The sequence below is a fragment of the Pongo abelii genome, chromosome X, assembly GCF_028885655.2.
Source record: "Pongo abelii isolate AG06213 chromosome X, NHGRI_mPonAbe1-v2.0_pri, whole genome shotgun sequence".
NCBI classification, from domain to species: domain Eukaryota; kingdom Metazoa; phylum Chordata; class Mammalia; order Primates; family Hominidae; genus Pongo; species Pongo abelii.
Genome location: NC_072008.2, coordinates 157,070,001 through 157,092,163, shown reverse-complemented (window position 1 = coordinate 157,092,163; position 22,163 = coordinate 157,070,001). Strand labels below are relative to the sequence as shown.

At 41.3% G+C, this 22,163-nt stretch overlaps 1 protein-coding gene across 1 annotated transcript in view; it reads right to left on the bottom strand.

The window, feature by feature from the left end:
* MTM1 (myotubularin 1) overlaps positions 1–22,163 on the bottom strand; it is a gene marked incomplete at its 5' end in the record, with an annotated part of 80,978 nt that overhangs the window by 40,739 nt on the left and 18,076 nt on the right. The window contains 2 exon segments of the mRNA NM_001133953.1: positions 13,100–13,201; positions 17,560–17,670. Coding sequence (NP_001127425.1) covers positions 13,100–13,201; positions 17,560–17,670 — 213 coding nt within the window.

Here is a 22,163-nt window from a genome sequence, read left to right as displayed (position 1 = left end):
TCTGACTCCTCTAGGAAGCCCTCCTTTGTGCTCCTGTGACATCCTGTGCACCACTGTATCATATGCATCTGTTTGTTTGCATTACCCAGGAAAACAGCACTCCTTGGGAACAGGAAGTGGGTATCAGCTCTAGATCCCTGAGCACAGCCATAATGTAGCATTCTGTAATTGCTTAAGCAACAATAGAAAGGAAAAGAAAAAGAAGAGGAACAAGGGGAGGCTCGTTCTACCATACAGTGCAACATCTTATAAAGCTTCAATAGTTAAAAGAGCACACCTGGTGCATGAATAGAATAATTAATGCAACGAGAACCTCTTAGAAATAAAATCAAACATGCAGAGGAATTTAGTGTGAGATAAGGACAGTACTTCAAATCAGCAAACTAGTCAACAAATGATATTGCAACAAGAGGGGAAGAAAGAGTTGGATTCATATCTTATACTTTAACTCCAAATAAATTCCAAATAGATGAAATACTTAAATTTTAAGGAAGAAACCAAATTACTAGAGGAATATGAGATATTTTATTTTATTTATTTATTTATTTATTTATTTATTTAATTTTTTTTTTGGAGATGGAGTCTCACTCACTCTGTCGCCCCGGCTGGTGTGCAGTGGAGCAATCTCAGCTCACTACAAATTCTGCCTCCCAGGTTCAAGCAATTCTCGTGCCTCAGCCTCGTGAGTAGCTGGAGTTACAGGCATGCGCCACCACATCCAGCTAATTTTTGTATTTTTAGTAGAAACAGGGTTTCACCATGTTGGCCAGGCTGGTCTCGAAACCCTGACCTCAGGTGATCTGCCTGCCTCGACTTCCCAAAGTGCTGGGATTGCAAGGCGTGACTCACCACGCCTGGCTGAGATAATTCCTTATAAGTCTGAGTAGGGAAGATCTTCCTAATTGGGATAGAAAGCTCAGAAGCTACAAAAGGGTGCAGAAGAATTAACATGGCAGGCCTGAGGCTGCCCTCCTTAGAAAGGCCTGCATACATGGTTGGCCCTTGCCAGACACTTGGTAATCTGGATTTCAGCAGAGTTCTCACCATTCCCTCACTGGTAAGATTGGTTCACTGTGCCCAAACTGTTTGTATAAACAATGTGGTTTACACTGAACTCCTGCTTTTCTTCTGGAAGCCTGGAATTTTGCTTGTGCTAGGCAGTGGGTGCTTACATGGCCAGCCCCAATAAACACTGTGGACACAAAGTCTCCAATGAGCTTCCCAGGTGGGCAACATCTCATATGTGCTGCACAACTCATTGTTGGAGGAATTAAGTGCATCCTGTTTGATTCCACTGGACAAGAACTCTGGAAGCCTGTGCCTGGTTTCCCCCAAATTTCAACCTATGTGCCTTTTCTCTTTGCTGGTTTTGTTTTGTATCCTTGTGCTTTAATAAGCCATACCTGTGAGTACAATATGAGTCCAGTGAGTCCTCTTATCGAATCACCACACGTGGAGGTGGTTTAAGAGCCCCTCAACACAGACTCTCAAATGCTACCAAATAAATAGAAAACAATTCTCCGTAGTAAAATCCATCATAAAGTCAAAAAACATACAGGAAAAATATTAGTCACTCATATTAAACATCACTATAGCTATTACATAAAAAGTACCTACAACTAACAAGAAAAAGACCAAACATCCAAACAAAAAATAGGTAGAAGATACAGAGAATGGAGAAATGCAAACACAAATAGCTCAAACCTGAAGATATTCAATTTTACTCATACAAGATAAATGCAAAATAAAACTGGAAGCTACATTTTCACCTATTAGATTGAAAAAGATTAAAAGATCAGAAAACATACTGGGTTGCTATGGTAAGCAGAATAAAGACCTCCCAGCCAGGGCTGGGGCTCACGCCTGTAATCCCAGCATGTTGGAAGGCTGAGGAGGGCAGATCACCTCTGAGGTCAGGGGTTCAAGATCAGCCTGGCCAACATGGCGAAACCCCGTCTCTACTAAAAATACAAAAATTAGCCAGGTGTGGTGGCCCAACCTATAATCTCAGCTACTCGGGAGGCTGAGGCACAAAAATCGCTTGAACCCGGGAGGCGGAGGTTGCAGTGAGCTGAGATCATGCCACTGCACTCCAGCCTGGGCAACAGAGCAAGACTCTGTTTAAAAAAAGAAGAAGAAGAAGAATGTCTTCCCAAAGATGTCCATGTCCTAATCCCTCAAACCTGTGTTACGTTACCATATATGGCAATGAGGAATTAAGGTAGTACTAGGAATGAAGATCATAGGGTGCAGAAGCACATTCACTGGGCAATGTCTATTGGTGGATGGAAATAGCTACATGACAGTGTATACAGCTCTCTACCATTAGGGTCAAGGGGGAAGGAATGTGAATCAGTTCAGTGTATAGGCCTAAACTATCACTGGGTGGAGACGTAATAAACTGAAACCTTGGTTGTCTATGAGGAGGGCAATGAGGTAGCTGAAGTGTGCTGGGAGGGAGATATTTTTCCTGTATACCCTTTTACAGTTCCTGAATTGTCAATCATGAACATATATTACCTATTTACAACTTAAATTAAAAAGTAAATACTTATTGAATAAATGCTCTTTCTAAAAAGCAGGATATTCTCATTGATGTCTTGGCTGCTACTGATTCCGATTAATTCACTCTATTTACATTAGTATATTCACTCGATAAACATTTACTGAGGCTCTACTATGAACAAGGTATGAAGTGGAGAAAAAGGCAAGGAAGACACAGCCTCTGTTTTTAAGGAGTTGGAAGTCATCCAAAGGAGAGAGATGAGGAGGGCACATAGAGAGGAAAGCACCAAGTGCCACAGGTGGGAGAGAGAAAGTACTATGAGGCCCAGAGAATGCCCAGATTACTTCTTGACACATGGGGCTTGGAGGGACGTTGTTGGTATCTGAACTACCCTGGAAGGATAAGACAACTCTGGACAAGACGACAACAAAAAGGCACAAATGGCAGCCAAACTCAGAGAATACATGGCCACTGGCGAACATCTCAGTCTACACTCAACTCCACTGAGTGAAGACGGATAACAAAAAACGGAGAGAGGTGGGCCACACTGTGAAAGAGACAGAGGTCTGCCTTCACACCAACAGACAGGGAGGAACTGGCTGAAGTCTGGGGGCAAGGGATAGGAGACAGAATGGAGGTAGAAAGACCTCCTAACAATGTTCCAACAGTTTAGAAGAGAGGAGATGAAGATATGAACTAAGTCAGGCTGGGGAGGCAGAATCCCCTGGATTTAGTACATGCTATGAAACAGGGGCCAGGTATGGTGGCTCATGCCTGTAATCCCAGCACTTTAGGGGGCAGAGGCAGTAGGACTTCTTGAAGCCAAGAGTTTGAGATCAGCCTGGGCAACACAGTGAGACACCATCTAAAAGAAAAGAAAAATAAATTAGCCAGGTGTAGAGTCATGCACCTGTGGGCTGCAGTGAGCTGTGATCACACCACTGCACTCCACCCTGGGTGACACAGCAAGACCCTGTCTCAAAAAAAAAAAAAGAAAACAAGAAAAGGAAGAAATGAAAACCTCTGATGGCCCTGATTTCGAATGTTCAAATTTGAATGAACAAGAGGACGATGATATTAAGAGTAACTGGGAACACAGAGGAGTGGGTTTCTGGGGCATATGAGAGTCATTTTAAACAGATCTTTTGGTGTTGCCTGAAGTTCTATAACAGCTACAGGGAAATATAAAGCTATAGATTTGGAAGCCATGCTTAGAAAGGCACTGTTCGTGGACATGAGTTTGCCCAGGGCATAATTCAGAGCAAGAAAGACAGACTTTTGTAGAAAACCCATGTCTAGATGGTAGAAGGATGCAGAGGAGCCAGAAAAGAAGTGAGAGGCAGAGGACTTAGATCTCAGAAGCTATGGGGAAAGTTAGGTTTCAAAAAAAAAGAGGGAGAGGTGTCTGCAAATGTGATGGTCTATATGCCATAATGGGACTTCTGCTGAAAACACCTAAAAATGCTGGATGTAACAGAGACTTTTTTACTCAGAAGCCAAAAACTAACTGCAAACAGGAATGCAGACAGCAAGAGGAACACACCAGCTTTCACTTTCAGGCCACTTCCAGAACTGGTCTTCATGGCCTCTTGGGGCACAGGAGATAGGGCCTGAAGACCTGGCCAAACCAAAATGAGGAAACCTCCCAAGTGCTACACTCAGGGGAAGGATGAATGGGAAAGGACCACCTGGGGACTTCAAGAGAAGCTTCCTGTCTAGATTATCGGTGCTAAGCAAGGGAGGAAACAAATCCCTGCCATCATCCCCCACTAGAAATTTGTAGTCACAAGTCAGCCCTTAAGTAGTATGTGGACCAAACTCACAAAACTTGGATGGTCCCAAAAACATCCAACCTGAGAATTTAATTCATAAGCGTCCCAAACCAGTTGTGCTTCAAGATGCCTGGCAGAAAGAAACACAAATCCTCTCTTGGTAAAATTGCCTTCAGTCATATGCTCAGAGTATTCCCACAGATAAACTTCCAAGGAATAGGAATTTGCAGGCAATAATCACAAGACGCACCCACATCAGAAACGAAGTGCCATGAGCCAGCAAACACACACACCTGTGGTAGAAAAAAAGCCACAAAGACTTCGGGTATTGTAATCATCAGATGCATATTATAAATTATATTTAATGTGCTTTCAGAAGTCAAAAAGAGGATGAGAAATCTGAGCACAGAAGAAGAGATTATAAATAATGGCTAAACAGATCTGAAAAACAATCAAATAGAACTTTCATAATTAAAAAAATAACAATGGAAATTTTAGCAAACAAAAACTCAGATCAGGCACAGCCAAAGTAGAAGATAAAACTGAAGAAATTACCCAGCTTACATCTCAGGAGAGACAAAGGAAAGTTCCATCAATCAGCATTCTTTAGATTTTATACATATTTTATAAATATCCTCAATATTTTAAAAGCACCACTTTGAAAGGAAGGGGTGGGATAGTTGAGAGTCAAACGATGGTGCAGTTGAAAGGCATATGGTCTAACAGACTACCAAGTTTTCTAGCTTGTAGGGCCTTGGGTCATTTTCAGAAGAATCATTCCACTCCAGTGAGCGGGCTAGAAGACTGACTGCAATGAGTTATGGAGTGAATGGATGCGGGCGGGGAATTCTACGCTTCTGACCATAGACAACAATGCTACAGGAGACCAGGTGAAATGTCAGTTCCAGAGGACAGGCAATAGGGAGAAGAACCAAGCACATTTCAAGGCTGAGAGGGAGAAGGTGGTGGAGACAGAGAGGTCAACGAGAATAGAGGACCAAGTCTTAGAGGAGGCAGGAAGGAAGGAGACTTAAAAGCATAACTAGTGTGTCAATTTGCCAAGTTTACTGTTGATTCAAGAAAAAAAAGTCCTGCCCAAAAAGGAAAAAGATAACTAAGACATAACTTTTAGTCATTAGGCCACATCTAGGCTAAAAGCATGTGTGTGTGTGTACTTCATTTCAGTGTCCCTCTGAAAATGAGTTGTTTCTTTTTATCTATTAATTCCATAATCAGCCCAGAAAGTAAGGGTCCACTAAATTTAAGCCTCGTTTAAAATTGCAAAGCAATTTATAAAAATTTCCACATTTCTGAGGCACAAAATAAAACATCCTATGTTGGCTGGACGTGGTGGCTCACGCCTGTAATCCCAGCACTTCGGGAGGCTGAGGCGGGCGGATCACAAGGTCAAGAGATTGAGACCATCTTAACATGGTGAAACCCCGTCTCTACTAAAAATACAAAAATTAGTTGGGCGTGGTGGTAAGCACCTGTAGTCCCAGCTACTCAGGAGGCTGAGGCAGGAGAAGCACTTGAACTGGGGAGGCGAAGGTTGCAGTGAGCCGAGATCGTGCCACTGCACTCCAGCCTGGGTGACAGAGCAAGACTCCGTCTCAAAAAACAAACAAACAAACAAAAAAAAAAACAAAAAAAAAATCCTATGTTAATTCTCCATTCATGGGATCATTTATACCTGTTGTTCAAATGATCATAAAAGATATATACCTCCATAACGCACTCTACTAACTTTTATGAAAATCTTTTTACAAGTAAGCACAATTGGAGTAGAGCGAGAGAGGACACGGGGTAGATATGGAAGTGTTTAAGCCATATGGCAGGGCTTGATGTGGTTCACCAAAGCTAGGCAAAAAGAAATAAGCAGCAAAGACTATGAAAACCAAAGGCAGCTGTAACAAACACCTGCAAATGCTGATGAGCCCTGCTCACAAAGGTGCTGCTGTCTGGAAGACCTTGCTTCCATCCTTTGCATGCAATCTAATGTACTACGCTAGCAGTCCTCAGAAGGCTGCTGGTCTCCACAGTAAAGGCTGTGCAGCCCAGCTGCTTCTCTCCTGAAATTAGAGTTACCAAGAGCAAGTTACCTCACCTGTGTCTTTTCTGACTGACATAAGAAGGTCAAATATCTCCCACCACACACACGAAAACAAAAATTTCGCAACTATATGACTGCTAATTAGTTCACAGAATAACAGAAATATTGTGATGCTAAAGAGCTTAATGCAGAATGTCAAAGAAAAGTGGCAAGTGCAGAAACATAAACCTGAATGAGCCATGTTTCCCTAAAAGCAGTAAGCCTGAGCAGGGTCAAAAGATGGAAAGAAAAACATGGAAAACCATTTCTGAAGAATTCTTTTCATAAATATCACTGCCCCCCCATATCTCACCCTTCTAGGTCAGATGCTTTCTGGATATAATGCTCTGACTTTCAAAGAGTCCTTTCTCAAGGTACAACCAATGGTTTGTTAATAAGAATACTAATCTATATATAGCATCTTTCTTTGAAAGAGCTTAAAGTGCCCCACATGTTATCACGATTACTTTATTAATAGTCTTGGGCAAAAGTGTGCTGGGTAATCATCCTTATTCTCTACACCTGCTGGGAAAACGGCACACTAAGAACAGAACTGACATTTATTGGGTACTTACTGCGTGCCAGGTAGCGTCGTAAGCACTTTACATTTAATCCTCACAAAACCCCAACGGGGTAGAGACTGTTATTATCTCCATTACAGATGAGAACACAGAAGCACATAAACATTATGTGACTTCCAAGGTCACCAAGCAGGTAAGTGACTGAGCTGGATTCAGACACAGACCACTGGACTCCAATGGCACATGCTTGTTACCACACACCAGAAAGGCTCTGCAAACATGTCCCCTCACAGGGTCTCCCCATCAGTGGCTGCTATGAGCCTGGCACCCGGGTCTCAGGCTTCATTTCTTCTAGCCCTAGACTTCCTTTGTGTGCGTCTATATCCCACGAGTTTATTCATAAACTCTAAACCTTCACTTAAAATTCAAGAAAATCCATGTGCGCCTATTGCTATAAAGGTAGATTTAAGTGACTGTATTAACGCCTACAATAACTTAAAGTGCAGGTTATTCTACATATTCTACCATTACCTAAAATTGTGTTTTTCAAACTTTTTGGACCACGATTAACAGTAAGCAATGCACTTCAACACCATGACCCAATACACACATACACCGGAGAGAAATGTTTCACTTAGCCACTCTTACCCATATTATGTGTTATGCTCTTATTCTATTCTATTCTATTTAAAAATGCTGGCTGCAACCTAGTGAATTGATTTTGTGACTCATTAATAGGTTAGGATTGACAGTTTAAAAAACTCTCATCTAATATGTGTATTATCTCTGATTATCCCATCTGAGTAAAAAACGAGCAAACAATAAAGAAAATCAATAAAAGAACAACTTTGCCATTGAACTTATCACCCCAACAATCAAACTCTTTATCTTTCTGTAGCACTATCAGGCTCTGTTCAGTTAGACATGATTTTAATTTCTGCCTTAAAAAAATCGCCATACTATCAGAAACACTGACATTTATTAAAATATATCATTTACCTAGAACTAGTATTGAGCTGCATGCAATTTATGAGAATTCAGCACAATTTCTAGTGTTTGAAAAGCAAAGCAAATAGATTGTAAAAAAGAAAATAATGAATAAATTTCTATTTTTGGACAAAATAGAAATGTTACTAAAAAAAAGTGTGCATCTTACCAGACTGACATAACACAGAAACAATGAAGTTAATGGTTTGGGGTGAACTCTGTGTTGCTGAACAGCTCAAGTTCAATTCAAAGTGTTAAGTCATGACTTGAAAACACTGAGTGGTGAAAATACTAATGGGACAGGAGGCCAGAGAGAGCCAAAGGGGTGGTCTGAAATGAAAAAGCCCACTCATGGTGTATTCATGACCTGGCCGGAGTCAGGACTCAGCTTGCTTGGCCTCCAGACACCATTTCATAGATGCAACAGCAAGTTCACTTCTGACTTCAAATGCCAATAAAAATCACTAATATAATCTGCAGCTGGCTGAACAGTTCCAATAATATTAACAAAGTGATCTTTTTCGAGCAGGGGCCCTTTGTATTGTTCAAGGCAATCAGGCTTATGTTACCTCCTAGGAAAGCCCTTTTTGGCACACTCCCACATTCCCCACTGTGACAGTTTGGAAACTTTTCTTCCCCTCCTGTCTCACAGAAATAATGGTCCCTTCTCCTTTCCCAAACTGCCCCACAAACTGGGCTGGATCCCATCCCCCTCTGCCTTCTTCAGGATCCTGCTTAAGAAAAGATCCCTTCTCTCTCTTGCCTTGAAAAGAGGCAAGATTTCTTTCCACAAATATATTCATTTTCCTTTTTCAAATTCTAAGGTAAAAACTTTCTTCCCTCAACATGCCTGCTACTCTTTTTTAAACCAACTATGCTTCCTTTAAACACCTGCAAACTGGTGTTTGTCCCCTTCACCCTGAGATAATTTTCTGAGATTTATAAAAGCTCAAAAAAAAAAAAAAAAAACCCCAAAAACCAAAAACGTATGCCAGGCACTGGACTAGGCACTAGAGTTGCAAAGATAATAAAAGGAGGTCCTGACTTTAAGCAGGTCACAGTTAGGGTCAGGTCCCAAGGGAGCTTGTGATCCATCTCCCCAGCTCTCCCAGCATTGACACCCATGACATCCTGTTAATCCTTTCCAGGCTCTTCCCTCGCCTCTGTAACTATTCCGTTTTCTGGCTCCTTTCCTATCTTCACTCCCTAAAAGATGGCCTCTCCCAAGATTCTGGTTCGGGACTTCTCTATTACATACCAGGATTACTTTACCAGGGTCCTACAAAGGGGCTTCAGAGGGGCTAGAAGTCCTCTAAAATTTTAGGTAAGGTTTTGTACATGACTGCATGTTTGAGGGGAAGAGAAACTATAATTTACATCATATTCTCAAAGGAGCCCATAACTTCAAATGACTTAAGAACCACTATTCCAAATCTACATCTCTAGACTCTTTTCTGAGGGGCAGGCCTTCAGTGGCTTGCTGTCAATTCTGTCAAAATACATGAAATGCTATGTGTCCAAAACAGAACTCATTGTTCCTCCCCCTTCCCCTTTCTTCCACCTGTTTCTGAAAATAAAATCTTTTTCTGACTTCCCTACTCTGTGGACAGTGCCCCACCCTCATCACTCAAGCCCCAGACCTCAGAAGTCCTTCACTGGAAATTAAATCCATTCTTCAAGGCCCTACACTAACAACTATCAATTCCACGTAGGCCTTTCCAATTTTGGTTAGATGTGGTCTCTTCTTCCTGTGAGTCCCCAGTGGATTTCCTTTGCGTTTCTCTTGCACAAATGAATGTATACTATCTTATGTTGGGGCTAAACATATTTGTCACATCACTACTGTTTGACTGTCACATCCGTCAATGGGACTAGGTTTCACTCATCCTACACACTACTTAATCCTTGACTGCCCCCACTGCATCCTGACACCATCCAACACAAGACATGAAATGAACTTGACTGATGAAACAGTTGCACATGTGGACTTGAGTATCAGGGACTGCTATTCCAAAAGCAGGGTCAAGGGCTGATCTGTTTCAATCTGTATCTTGCATTGTATTGGTGACTGGCAAACTTTTTTTAAGGATGACTTTCAGTGATTGAAACCTAAGATAATATCACCTTCCAAAACTTCATATGAGCAATTCAGTTGACTTTTTTTTTTTTTTTGGCAGTTTGTTACTTTATTGACTTCCTAAAACAAGAAGCAGGGATTCTCAGCACAGGTATGAAAAATATGGCCAAGTACCACAGACTTGAGAAATCAAGCCCTCTGTGGATGACTCCAATAACAGCTACAGAGATTTCTAGGTTTTGGTGTTAGATTTGTAATATTCAGAAACATCCATCTCATTTGTTTCCATATAGTGATTTTTCCTTCCTTTCTACTAACCCGAGTTCAAGACGAAAGCCATCATTACAAAACTCCCATGCAGATGTCACTGTGCTGACAGTAGAGAGAGAAATAAAGGCTGATCCCTGCCTTGATAAGCTCATAATTTATCAGGCAGTGGTAGGGGGAGGTAGGAGGTAGTTATGAGAAAATTATTCCATAAGGCACACTGAGATAAGTGCTCTGATAGAGGAACTTGCAAAGACTAACAATTGAGAGGTAAGATGAACTCTCACTGGGGGCACACACATATGGCCTGGAAAAGGACAGAGGACAGATTAAGATGTTGAAGGCTAAGTGTGTGGAAGATGGGTATGCAAGAGACGAGGGGACTGCAGGTAAAGGGGATAGCAAAATCTGAACCAAGAAAGTACTGTGTGTGCTAGAAGAGCATAGGGCAGCCCTGTGCAGCTGCAGTGTAGGGCACAAGCTATGAAAAGTAACTGGGGGTTTGTTTTTTGGGGGGTAGAGGGTGATACAGTAACATGATCATATTTAAAAACAAAACAAACAACAACTGGCAGCATTGTGTAGGATTAGCTGGATGGGGAAGAAACTGAAAGAAGGGAAGCCAGTTTGGAAGCATGGATTAAGGTAGGAAGCCTAAGTAGAAATGAGAGGAAATAGCTGGGTGTTGCTACTAAGTAGAACTTACAGGATTCAGAATTGATGTGCCTATGGGAGGAATAGCAGGGGGGGAATTGAAAAGCTGACTTCAAGTTATCAAACCTAAACAACTGGGGATCCTCAAACTTGCGGGACATATAGGATGAAAGGTAGGTTTCATGAACGGCAAAGAGGTTAGGGCAACAAGAAGTTTGTGACTATATATTTTTTTTTTTTTTTTGAGATGGAGCTTTGCTTTTGTCACCCAGGCTGCAGTACAATGGCACGATCTCAGCTCACTGCAACCTCTGCCTCCCGGGTTCAAGCGATCGTCCTGCCTCAGACTCCCGAGTAGCTGGGATTACAGGTGTCCAGCACTACACCCAACTAATTTTTTTATATTTTTAGTAGGACAGGGTTTCACCATGTTGGCCAGGATGGTCTCGAACTCCTGACTTCAAGTGATCCATCCTCCTCGGCCTCCCAAAGTGCTGGGATTACAGGCGTGAGCCACTGCGCCAGATGAGCTGGTGATTCCCAGACTCCCAGAGGAAGGAATTTGAGGGTTAGACTCATTGGACTCACTCAAGGACAATATCAGGGTTAGATTTAGAAGTCATCTACATAGCAGTGACGACTTTAAACTAAACGAAACCATCAAGGCAAAGTTAATAAGATGAGAAGAGAAGAGGGATGAGAGTGAAGACATATTTACATTTAAGGAAAAGACAGAGGTAGTGGAGACTGGAAAGGAACAATCAAGATGGTGCAGGAATACAGAAACCAAGACTTTCAAGAAGACGGTGGTCAAAATTGTTGAATGCTGGGGAAGAGATCAAACAGAATGAGATGGAAATGAGCCACTAGATTTGGCCAGTAATGAGCTCCATACTGGAATGGGTTGGAGGAATGAATGCACTGGAGACGAGGATAGGCTAGAATATTCTTTCCAGAAGTTTGGCAATGAAGTGAAAGATGGGACAGTAGTATAAGGGGAAAGCTGGTCCAGCACTTGACTTTTTTAGGGGAGTATACCCTAGAAGAAATAGAAGATACCAGAGAAAGGGGATGTCTGATGAAGCAAGATCTTGCAGGAGACAGACTGGGGCTTCAGCATCTTCAAACCTGCCATTCTGTCAGTTTCTGATAATTTAGGGCCAGATATGCATAAATCAAGACAGAACACATTTCCTAATTGAACTTTCATCAATTAGACTCACATTCTCACTTTCATAATAATTAAGAAGATGTGTTCCCATCAGACTCTCTTTTTATCCTAATAGAATTAAAAACTCTAATATAGACATATTTTTAAAAATCACATATTTAATCAGAAACTTAGAAAAGGCTGAACATAGATTCAATTATGAGATCAGCACATTTGTTCCCAAGCATTACATTTTCATCTGCGTTCAACACATGCCTCTTCTACTTAAGGGTCCCTTCCATCACCTTCGGTTTAGTCTGCAATATGATCATCCTATACTTAAGATAAAGGCATTTATACAGTATATGTCGTAAATAATTACTTTTTCACTCTCCCCTTAGCAGGTATTTGCATCTAAGTTCAAGTCAAACTGAAGAGGAGGACAGGGGTTAGAAGATTCGAGCAAGGCACGGCAGTAAAAAAGGAGGCAAGGCCGAGGCAGGATATAAAGAAAGATTGTTCTAAGAGCAAAACTCATAGAAAGCCTTATTTCAGTCATGCAGTAAGAGTAAGGTTACTCCAGTAGTTTGGTGAAGAGGAAGGAAAAGTTTTAGGTACATATACTTAATCACCTTTGGACTAAGTCATAGATTACAACTAATTAAATGCATAATAAATTGGTCCTGACAATTACATACTAAATGCTATCAAATGACATTTGAAAGGTTATTCTTTTCAAAAATAAAACTGCCCCTATTCAGCTATTGGTGCAGTACCTACACCACACATCTGTATTTGTTCAAATGGCATTTAGGCTCAGAGAGTTTGTTCCCATTTACAACTGGAGCCACAAAAGCCTGACACTCATTGCTCATTAGCTCCAAAGTTGACCGACAGGGGAGAGACCTGTTCCCTCTGGAAGTGATGAAATTATTTAATGAACACCCCTGCAGACACATCACACTGGGAAACACAACACAGACATTAAAAGGAAGAGGACCCCAGTTTGCAGGCAGTTTTCACAGGGGAGGCACTGAGAGCCTTCCCGCGCTGAGGAGGGCGCTGGAACTTACAAGACTGTGAGCCAGGGGAAACGCGTATCTCGTGAGGATCTCAAACATATCTCTTCTGCTGTGGCCTTCCTGTTTCAAAGCGAACCTCAGGTTTCTCATGTCCTGGGGGCAAAGGAGAAGTATGACAGTTCAGTCTTCAAAGAAAGTCATGTTCATTAGCAAGAAATCTTCCATTCAATTAAGGGAGAAGATTCACTTACCTAAAAGGGCAATTAATCTAAATTATTAGAAAATTGCTTTGTTTTATATGGTAATTTGATATATCTGGCTTAAGAACACCTGAAAATATTTCCATCATAGCAATGAATGTAAAGACAAGATAAAGCAACTAGCACTAAGGAGAAGACAGAGCTAAAATTCATTTTATAAAAAGGAAAAAAAAATCAAACCTTGCCTTGCACAACTTCTACTATGATCCATCTACTTTCACTGGGTTCTGAGGTATTTTTAAATTTTTTAAAATTTATTTTATTTTATTTAGTTTTTGAGACATAGGCTCACTCTGTGGCCCAGGCTGGAGTGTAGTGGCATGATCTCGGCTCACTGCAACCTCCGCCTCCTGGGTTCAAGGGATTCTCGTGCCTCAGCCTCCTGAGTGGCTGGGACTACAGGAACGCACCACCACGCCCAGCTAATTTTTTGTATTTTTAGTAGAGATGGGGTTTCTCCATGTTGGCCAGGCTGGTCTCAAACTCCTGACCTCAGGTGATCTGCCTGCCTTGGCCTCCCAAAGTGCCAGGATTACAGGTGTCAAGCCACCACATCCGGCCCTGATATTTTTTTAAATTATAAAACTATTTTATTCAAACAACTTTTCTAAAGAGTACCTGCTATCAAATATAATCTCAACATTGTCAAACATGTCATTAAAATACAGAAGCTTTCTTCCTAAATGACTGACATTTTACGCTCTCATGCAAGTAATATATTTTTATTCTACAATTTTACCTTCATAGAGTTCCATATAAGCCACATCAAAGTAGCCCGTATTAGTAGTAACTACACTTTTGGGAACTAAAAATAAACAGTCAAAACCAGATTTTGAAGGTAGCTTCCAATACATATCTGTTCAATAAGCAGGAAAACTTTGTTTTAAACCAAATCCAAACCAAATAAGCTCCTTTAAATGTCAATTTGTATTATATATACAGATATAACATTCTATCTTATTTTCAAGACTGGAGTTTTTTTAAGGTTGTATCTTAAAAAAAAATCAACTACAGTGCTGTGACTGAGTGATGGCTCTGCATTGGAACCCTATGCTCTGCAGTACACTTTCAACTTTCGTTTCAGATAAAGGAGTGCTATGCTGGACCATGGAGCCACTTCAGGAGCGGTACAGACCTAGTTGTTGCCCTCTTGGATATCACAATCTTCATTTTTTTTCAAGGTGCTTTTTCCTTCCTTATCTCAAGAGCACTCTTAACGCTTCCCTCTTAACGCTTCCCAAGCCTTCAGTCTGAAGGACCAGCACAGGCTACGGCCTTCATAAGACATCTCCAAACACAAATAGCAGCAAATGAAGTATGAAGAACTAAAGTCTGAGACCACTCATAAAGAACTTGAGATTGAGCACTCTGTATACAGATGACATCTACTAGGCCTTGCCAGCTCCACGATTCCATGCTTTTTTAAAAAGCATGTCACAGAACAAAGTCCAACAACCCATTCATATCACCTCCCAAGAAAATAGGGATATTAGTTATTGGTTTGTGACGCAATGAACAGTTAACTAAGGGGAATAATCATTTCAATGGGGTGATATGCATTAAAAGGGTTTACGACCAGCCACAAGTGCAATACTGGAGAGCTGAGTACTCTCAGGGCTCAGGCCCTGTGAGGAACTTTCTTCCTAAGAGCCGCAAGTCAGATGGTAACTCTGTAACATCGTTCTCTTCACTGCTTGGCCAGAAATTAGACCATCTCTACATGAATATTTATTCTGATCTATCAATGATTCAAACAGCTACTTTTAATGTGCCAAAGCACAAGTGATTCAAGTAACTTCTTTTTGCCATCTGATTAAGATGCAATTAAAGACAGAATATTATTTCTTGCCAACAAAACTGAAGTAGAAAAGGCAAATGACTCACAGGCGGCAGATCACCAAATCTGTAACAGAAATAGGAGCACAGACTAACTGGTAAGTTCCACCTGGTCTCCTCAGAGTTTGACTCATCAGGGAAAGATCCACATGGGCTAAGAGTCTCCTAGTCAGACCCTCAGCCTTGTTAACAGCCGGGTCATATGGTGATGTTCCAAGCCTCACTATGGTAAGAGTTGAAGAATACATATCCCTGCTGCAACGACTCTGAAGAGTTGATTTATTGAGGCGTCATTTCTAAAGAAACAACACACATGACTGCTGACTTCAAAATGCCACACTATGTCTTTAAGGCGAGTACATGGGAGTGAGGTGGGGAAGGAAAGAGAAGGCTTTGTGGTGGTATGGTTTTACTTCGCTTTTTTTTTGTTTGAAAGACTCCACACAGGCACCAGGGGCTGGTATGGGGCCTGCAGGGTAAGAATTTGCATATTCAGAACGACCTTTCTCCTGCTGCTGGACAACATCCTCTGGGACTTGTATCTACTGTGGGAAAGTTGCTACTGGCAAGCAGAAATCTCTATGTGCATTGCTGGCATAGCCAAATTTATAGGAGTTGTAACTACTTGTTTCAAGAGAGAAATGCGGTTGTATCATGGTTACTGACTGCAGGCGAAAGTTGACCTATGAGAGACAGGACAGTGAGTCTTTTATCTCACCGCAGCAGATTTCCTTTATATCAATATCAGGTTTGTTACTGAGAAAATGGAATATGACTCTGTGACGTCAGTGTTTCTGGGGAGATAATTTAGTTAAAAGGTTGTGCTACAACATTGTTCTAAGCCATCACCTTTGGGCTCATGCTAACTCCAAAAAATATACATATGTAACATTTCAGAATTATGCTTGGTGAGTTGTTCCTACGCCTTTTGTTCGTAAATAGTCAAGGGTGAAAATGTGCTTTGTCTCATTAATTTTGGGGGGATTGATATTTAAGTACAAGTTTTTCCTATCAGAAGGCAGAAAATAGGTTTTTTTAAACCCTGTAAGAATGAAAGTCACCTCGAAACTGTCAATATAGCAACCCCATTTTCCCTTGAGTACTCTCATATTAAACACTCTACTCCCACAAATCCTTTTATGCAAAATACAAAAGCCTTCCTTCAAAGTAAATTCCCATGTTTCTAGGCCCCAAAGGGTAGACAGTAGCTGGGATAATAAAGCATTAAGGTAGCTCGAATTAAAACACCACCAAAAAAAGCTGAGGTGGATGGTAGTGGTGAATTTCAGTTAAGATTTAATAATGGCATTATCCTTTAGTTTCTGATAGAAAAAATGAGTCTTGATCTTTTATAAACTGGAAAGAAAAACACCATATTGCAGCATAATCCAAATATAAGCACACAATGTTGGTTTTGAGAAATCGCAGTGTATGAGACTAGAAAAAGGAGACTTAGTTTTTGGTTCTGGCTCTTCCGCTGTCTCCCTAGGCAACACAAGGCAAGTAATCTCACATAGCAAAGGCCTCACTTCTCTACCAATACAATGAACGACTTGGATTGGCCAGGGGCCAGCAAACTTCAGCCCAGGTCTTCAAATTAAGACTGTTTTTTGTTTTTTGTTTTTAACACTTCAAAAGGGTTGAAAAAACAACACACAAAGAAAAATACACAACAGAAATCTGATGTGGCCCACAAAGCCTAAAATATTTGCTAGTGAGCCCTTCACAGAAAAAGTCTGCAAAGCCCTGCAATGGACTGGTGGTTCATAGTCACGCGAGACGCTTGAACACATCCCCACCTTCTGGGTCCCAGCCTTCAGAAATTATCTTAGCAAAGTTACCCAACTCTTTGGAGCCTCGGGCTCCCTACAATACGCCCATCTCAGAGGGTTGCACTTGAGGATCAAATGCAAAGCACCTAGCATGTGTTTGGATGGACACAAATGCTCAATACATGGTTACTATCATAGCAAAATGTGCCTCTGAAAATGGCCTAAGCAAAAGTTACGAAGGTTATTAGAGGTAAGGACACATCGTGTTAACAGAGGGCAAAATCTCCTCTATTCCTCCTTCCTTCATGGTAACACATGACATGAAGGGGCGCCAGGAGCAAGCTAGAGCAAAAACTAAAGTGGTTTAAGAAATTTTGTCTATAAAGTTCTCTTCCCACTCAGTCAAGCTGACAAACTGACCAGTTCCTCGAGTCCTTGTATTTGGTGATTGCAGTGGGTCCCTCACGTGGGCACTATTTCCCAGGCACTTTTGAAAAGCTTGTTCTTAAGGGAAGAACCATTTCCAGGGCCTTAGATGAACATGAGATTTTGATTTTTTTTTTTCAAATCCACATTAATTGTCTACTATCATTCAACACTAACGTGCCTTGTTCTTTGCATAAGAAAGTATCGAATCTCTTACTTTACAAGTAATATCTAGACCATAGGAATTTTCTCCTCTACTTGTCGCGCCTCCCATTTTTTCAATTCTCGAGATCACACCCAGAGGAACATCAAGTATTAGAGCAGAATCCTGTAATGGACAAAAATACAATAGTCAGTATTTCTGTCAGTATAATTAAAACATCAAAAAACACATAAAAACAACCATATGCTTTCAGAGTGATTTTACCTTGGCCCTTTTTGTTCATATTTATGAACAAAAATATGATACAGATCACACATGACAAAGCAAGCATTAAAACAGTCAATTATGCAATCAAAATGCATCCCCAAACACTTGCCATTGTCCACTGCCTCTGGAGTAAAGACTAAACTCCTAGGTACACATTTCCAGGACGTCCGTGATGTCACTTCCAGCCTGTTTCTGTGGGATTCTCTCCCACGATATTCTGCACTCCAACTAAGTAAACTTCTTCATTCTTCAGATGCTTCATCTACAATCAAGCCACGTGCTTTGCTCAGGGTGTTCCCTTTGCCTAGAATGATCTGTCTTTCCCAACTACCAAAATTGTCCCCATGACTTTCGTCTTGGCTCAGCAAGCATCACCTCTAATGAGGCCTTGCTTCCCAATTAGATCAGGCAGAATTCATCACTTTTTCCTCGGAAGTTCCATAGCACTTGATTCAGACTGCTGTTAACCACTTGCTTCACTCTGCCTTGTTACCACAAATTTACACATCTGTGTTCCCCCACTAGAGACCAGGCATCTGGAAATGGTGCTTGTCTCTGGCATGGGTGCATTTCCCAAAGCAGAAGGGCCTTAATGCACAGCAAGGCTTCTCCATCATTTGCTATCCAACGCTGGGTGCAAGTGGTCTAGAAGACTGCTGGCATGATGGAATCATGTTAGTCAAGTAACAGCACAATCATCACCAGGAGATCATCACAGCAGCTGCCATGTAGGAAACACCTCTCTTCTGTGCCAGGTACTACAACAGGGGCTTTGCATGCATCATCTCATTTTATCCTCACAACCATTCCAGGACATAGGTGAAGTATCCCTGTTTCCTGAGTTTTTCAAAGCTTCAATAACTTGTTTAGTAAGTATAGGGTAGGGTTGAGGTTCAAGGCAATGCCTGAAAACACACATTAAAAGTGCCATAAAAATTGTCCTACTCTTTGATCCAATAATTTCGCTACTAAGAACTTAGGGCTATCACTTAACAGAAGGAAGATGTTCAATGGAGCTAGAGGTAGATAACAGGGTAGAAAAAATTACAGTCAACTCGCTGGAACAAGTATACAGTTATTAAAATAATTATGGTACATGGAAAAGTAAGTTTAAGTGGGAAAAAGCAGCATACAACATACACGGTGACTGCAATAACATGAAATATCTATTTACAGGGACAAAGACATGAAGGGCTACACCACTTTTAATCCAAAATTTTCTTTCATATTGTGGTAGATCAGTTTGAAAAATAAAGAAAAAAATTTTTAAGGGGTATTTGGTTTTTTGTTCTTTAAAAACCTTTTGGGGCTACAAATAAAGTTTTTCTTTTCTTTCCCTTTTTTTTTTTTTTTTTTTTTAAGAGATAGGTTCTTGCTCTGTTGCTCAGGCTGGAGTACAGTGGCTCACTGCAGCCTCGACATCCCAGGCTCAAGGGATCCTCCCACTTCAGCCTCCCAAGTAGCTGAGACCACAGGCACACACCACCAGCCACAGTTAATTTTTTTTTTTTTAGATGAGTCTCACTCTGTCACCCAGGCTGGAGTGCAGTGGCACGATCTCAGCTTACTGCAACCTCCGCCTCCTGGGTTCAAGCAATTCTCCTGCCTCAGCCTCCCGAGTAGGTGGGATTACAGGCATGTGCCACCATGCCTGGCTAATTTTTGTATTTTTAGTAGAGACAGGGTTTTGCCATGTTGGCCAGGCTGGTCTCAAACCCGTGACCTCAGGTAATACACCCGCCTTGAACTCCCAAAGTTCTAGGATTATAAGCATGAGCCACCATGCCCAGCCAAATTTTTTTTAAAGTTCTTTGTAGAGACAGAGTCTTACTATGTTGTCCAGGCTGGTCTCAAACTCCTGGGCTCAAGTGATCCTCCCACATCAGCCTCCCGAGTAGCTGGGAGTAGCTGAGACCACAGATGCATGCCACCACGCCCAGCTAATTATTTTGTATTTTTTGTAGAGATGGCAGGGGGTCTCACTATGTTGTCCAGGCTGGTCTCAAACTCCTGGGCTCAAGCAATCCTCCTGCCTTGGCCTCCCAAAGTATTGGGATTACATGTGTGAACCACTGCTCCTGGCCTTTTATATTAAAATACAATACAGAAAATAAGCAGTTATTCATAAAATATAAATGCAGCTCATGGGTTATCTAGAAATTCAAAAAGTGTAAGGTTGTGAGCATCCGTACCATGGAATACCACTCAGCAAGAAAAATGAATGAACTATGGATACATGGAACCTGGAAGAATCTTCAGGGCATCACATGGAACGAAAATCGCCAATTTTTTTTTTTTTTTTTTTTTTTGAGACAGGACCTCACTCCGTCACCCAGGCTGAAGTGCAGTGGTGTGATCTCAATGCAGCCTCAACCTCCCTGGGCTCAGGTAGCCCTCTCACCTCAGCCTCCTAAGTAGCTGGGACTACAGGTACATGCCACCACACCTGGCTAATTTTTGTCCTTTTGTAGAGATGGGGTTTCACCATGTGGCCCAGGCTGGTCTCGAACTTCTGAGGCTCAAGCCATCCACCTGCCTCAGCCTCCCAGAGTGCTGGGATTACAGGCATGGGCCACCACATTTGGCTGAGAAATGCCAATCTTAAAAGGTAAGGTGTTATATGATTCCTTTTATATAATGTGCTTGAAATGACAAAATTGTAGAGAGGGAACCCAGAGAAGTGGTTGCAGAGGTTGAGGGGAGGGATAGCGCGACTCTAAAGGGGCAGCACGAGCGAGTTCTTTTGTGGTGACAGAACAGTTCCATGTCTTGATTATTGATGGTGGTTACCTGGGATCAAATGCTACAGAACTGTGCGCAAAAGCACACAAAAAGTGAGTGCATGAAAAACACTGCTGAAATTCAAGTATGGTCAGTCTACTTGTGCCAATCCACTTCCTGGTTTTGATAAAGGGATATAGTTATTGCAGGGAACTCAGTAATAGGTACAAAGGATCTCTTCTATTTTTGCAAGTTCTATGAGCTTATGATTATTTCAAAATAAAAAAGCAAAAAAGTGTACGGGTATAATTATCATAATGTAGAGAAAATAGTACAAGCTCTTAAGGTGGACAAAACTGGCTCAGTCTGAATCCTGACATTTACTAGCTGATAACAGTGGTGAGTTACTATCACTCAGTCACATTTATCTGAAAGTAGAGATGATTACAGAAAATGAGTTTAAAGTACCTGGCGTCGTGCCTGATGACAGTAGCTAGAAAACAATGGAAGTTATTATTATTATGGCAAAGAATATCTTAGTATTTGGAAGATGTAATTGTGCTCTTCAAATATAGTGGATCAGTATGCTCTAGCAAGCAACCAACAGATCTTACTGTTTGTACCTATAAGGAGGAATGTCACGGGGTAAGACACCTCATGACATGACTGAAACCTAAATGCCCAAAGAGAAAAATACTACTCAGTAACAGTGTACGGATATAAGCAGCATATTTTCATGTATTTACTTATCAATACAGTGCAGTTATTTAAAACATAGTATCAGTCTGTTATTATGCTTAGATATACCATATTGAGATTTGAGTGTCTGTGAACTGTATTCTTAAATGTCAAATTTATACATAAAATACATAGAATAGACACTAAATAAGTCTGATACTCTAGTATCAACATGGAAACAAGGATGTTTGAAAAAAGTGGAAGAATTAAAAGTGAGCTAACACCTTGCTACTCTTTGTCTCTGTACAGAGGAAACTGTATAGCTCAAAGAGCCCTGGCCCTACACAGAAAAAAGAAAACAGGACACTGAGGAGAACCAGCCAGCTTCTGACCAAAGGCACCCACCGTCTAATGAGGCTACTTGCCACGTTCTCCCTGAATGACACATTCAAGATCAGATAACCCAGCAGGCCAAACTGGATGATCCAGGAATAGGCAAATTAGCTGAACTCTCTGGATACCTGAGTCATCAGTATCTAAATATCATTAAATATTTAAGGATTTTCAAAGGCCCATTCTAACTCAAAAGTCTATGCCTTGTACTTCTAACTACCTAAAGTAATTGACATGTAAATAGGGGAGTTAAATAAGCTAAAACAATGCATTCTGTCTCTCTCTCTCTCTCTCTCTGTCTGTCTGTCTCATACACTAAGTAACAGAAACTCTACTGGGCCCTAGGGTTCATGAAGTTAAGAAGCAGAGTTGCCCACATGGAGTTCAGGGCCTAGCTCTATCTGGGAGATAAGACACATGGACTCAAGTAACTACAATGCCAGGTTGCTAGTGCCAAGAGCCATAGGCAAAGTCCACACAAAGTGGAAGGGGAGGTCAAAGGAGGGCAAGTCATATCTGATGATTAGATAGCATGAAGGTTCTGTGGCAATGACTACATTAAAAATGATCCTTAAAGGATGCATCAAAAGCAACTGGAG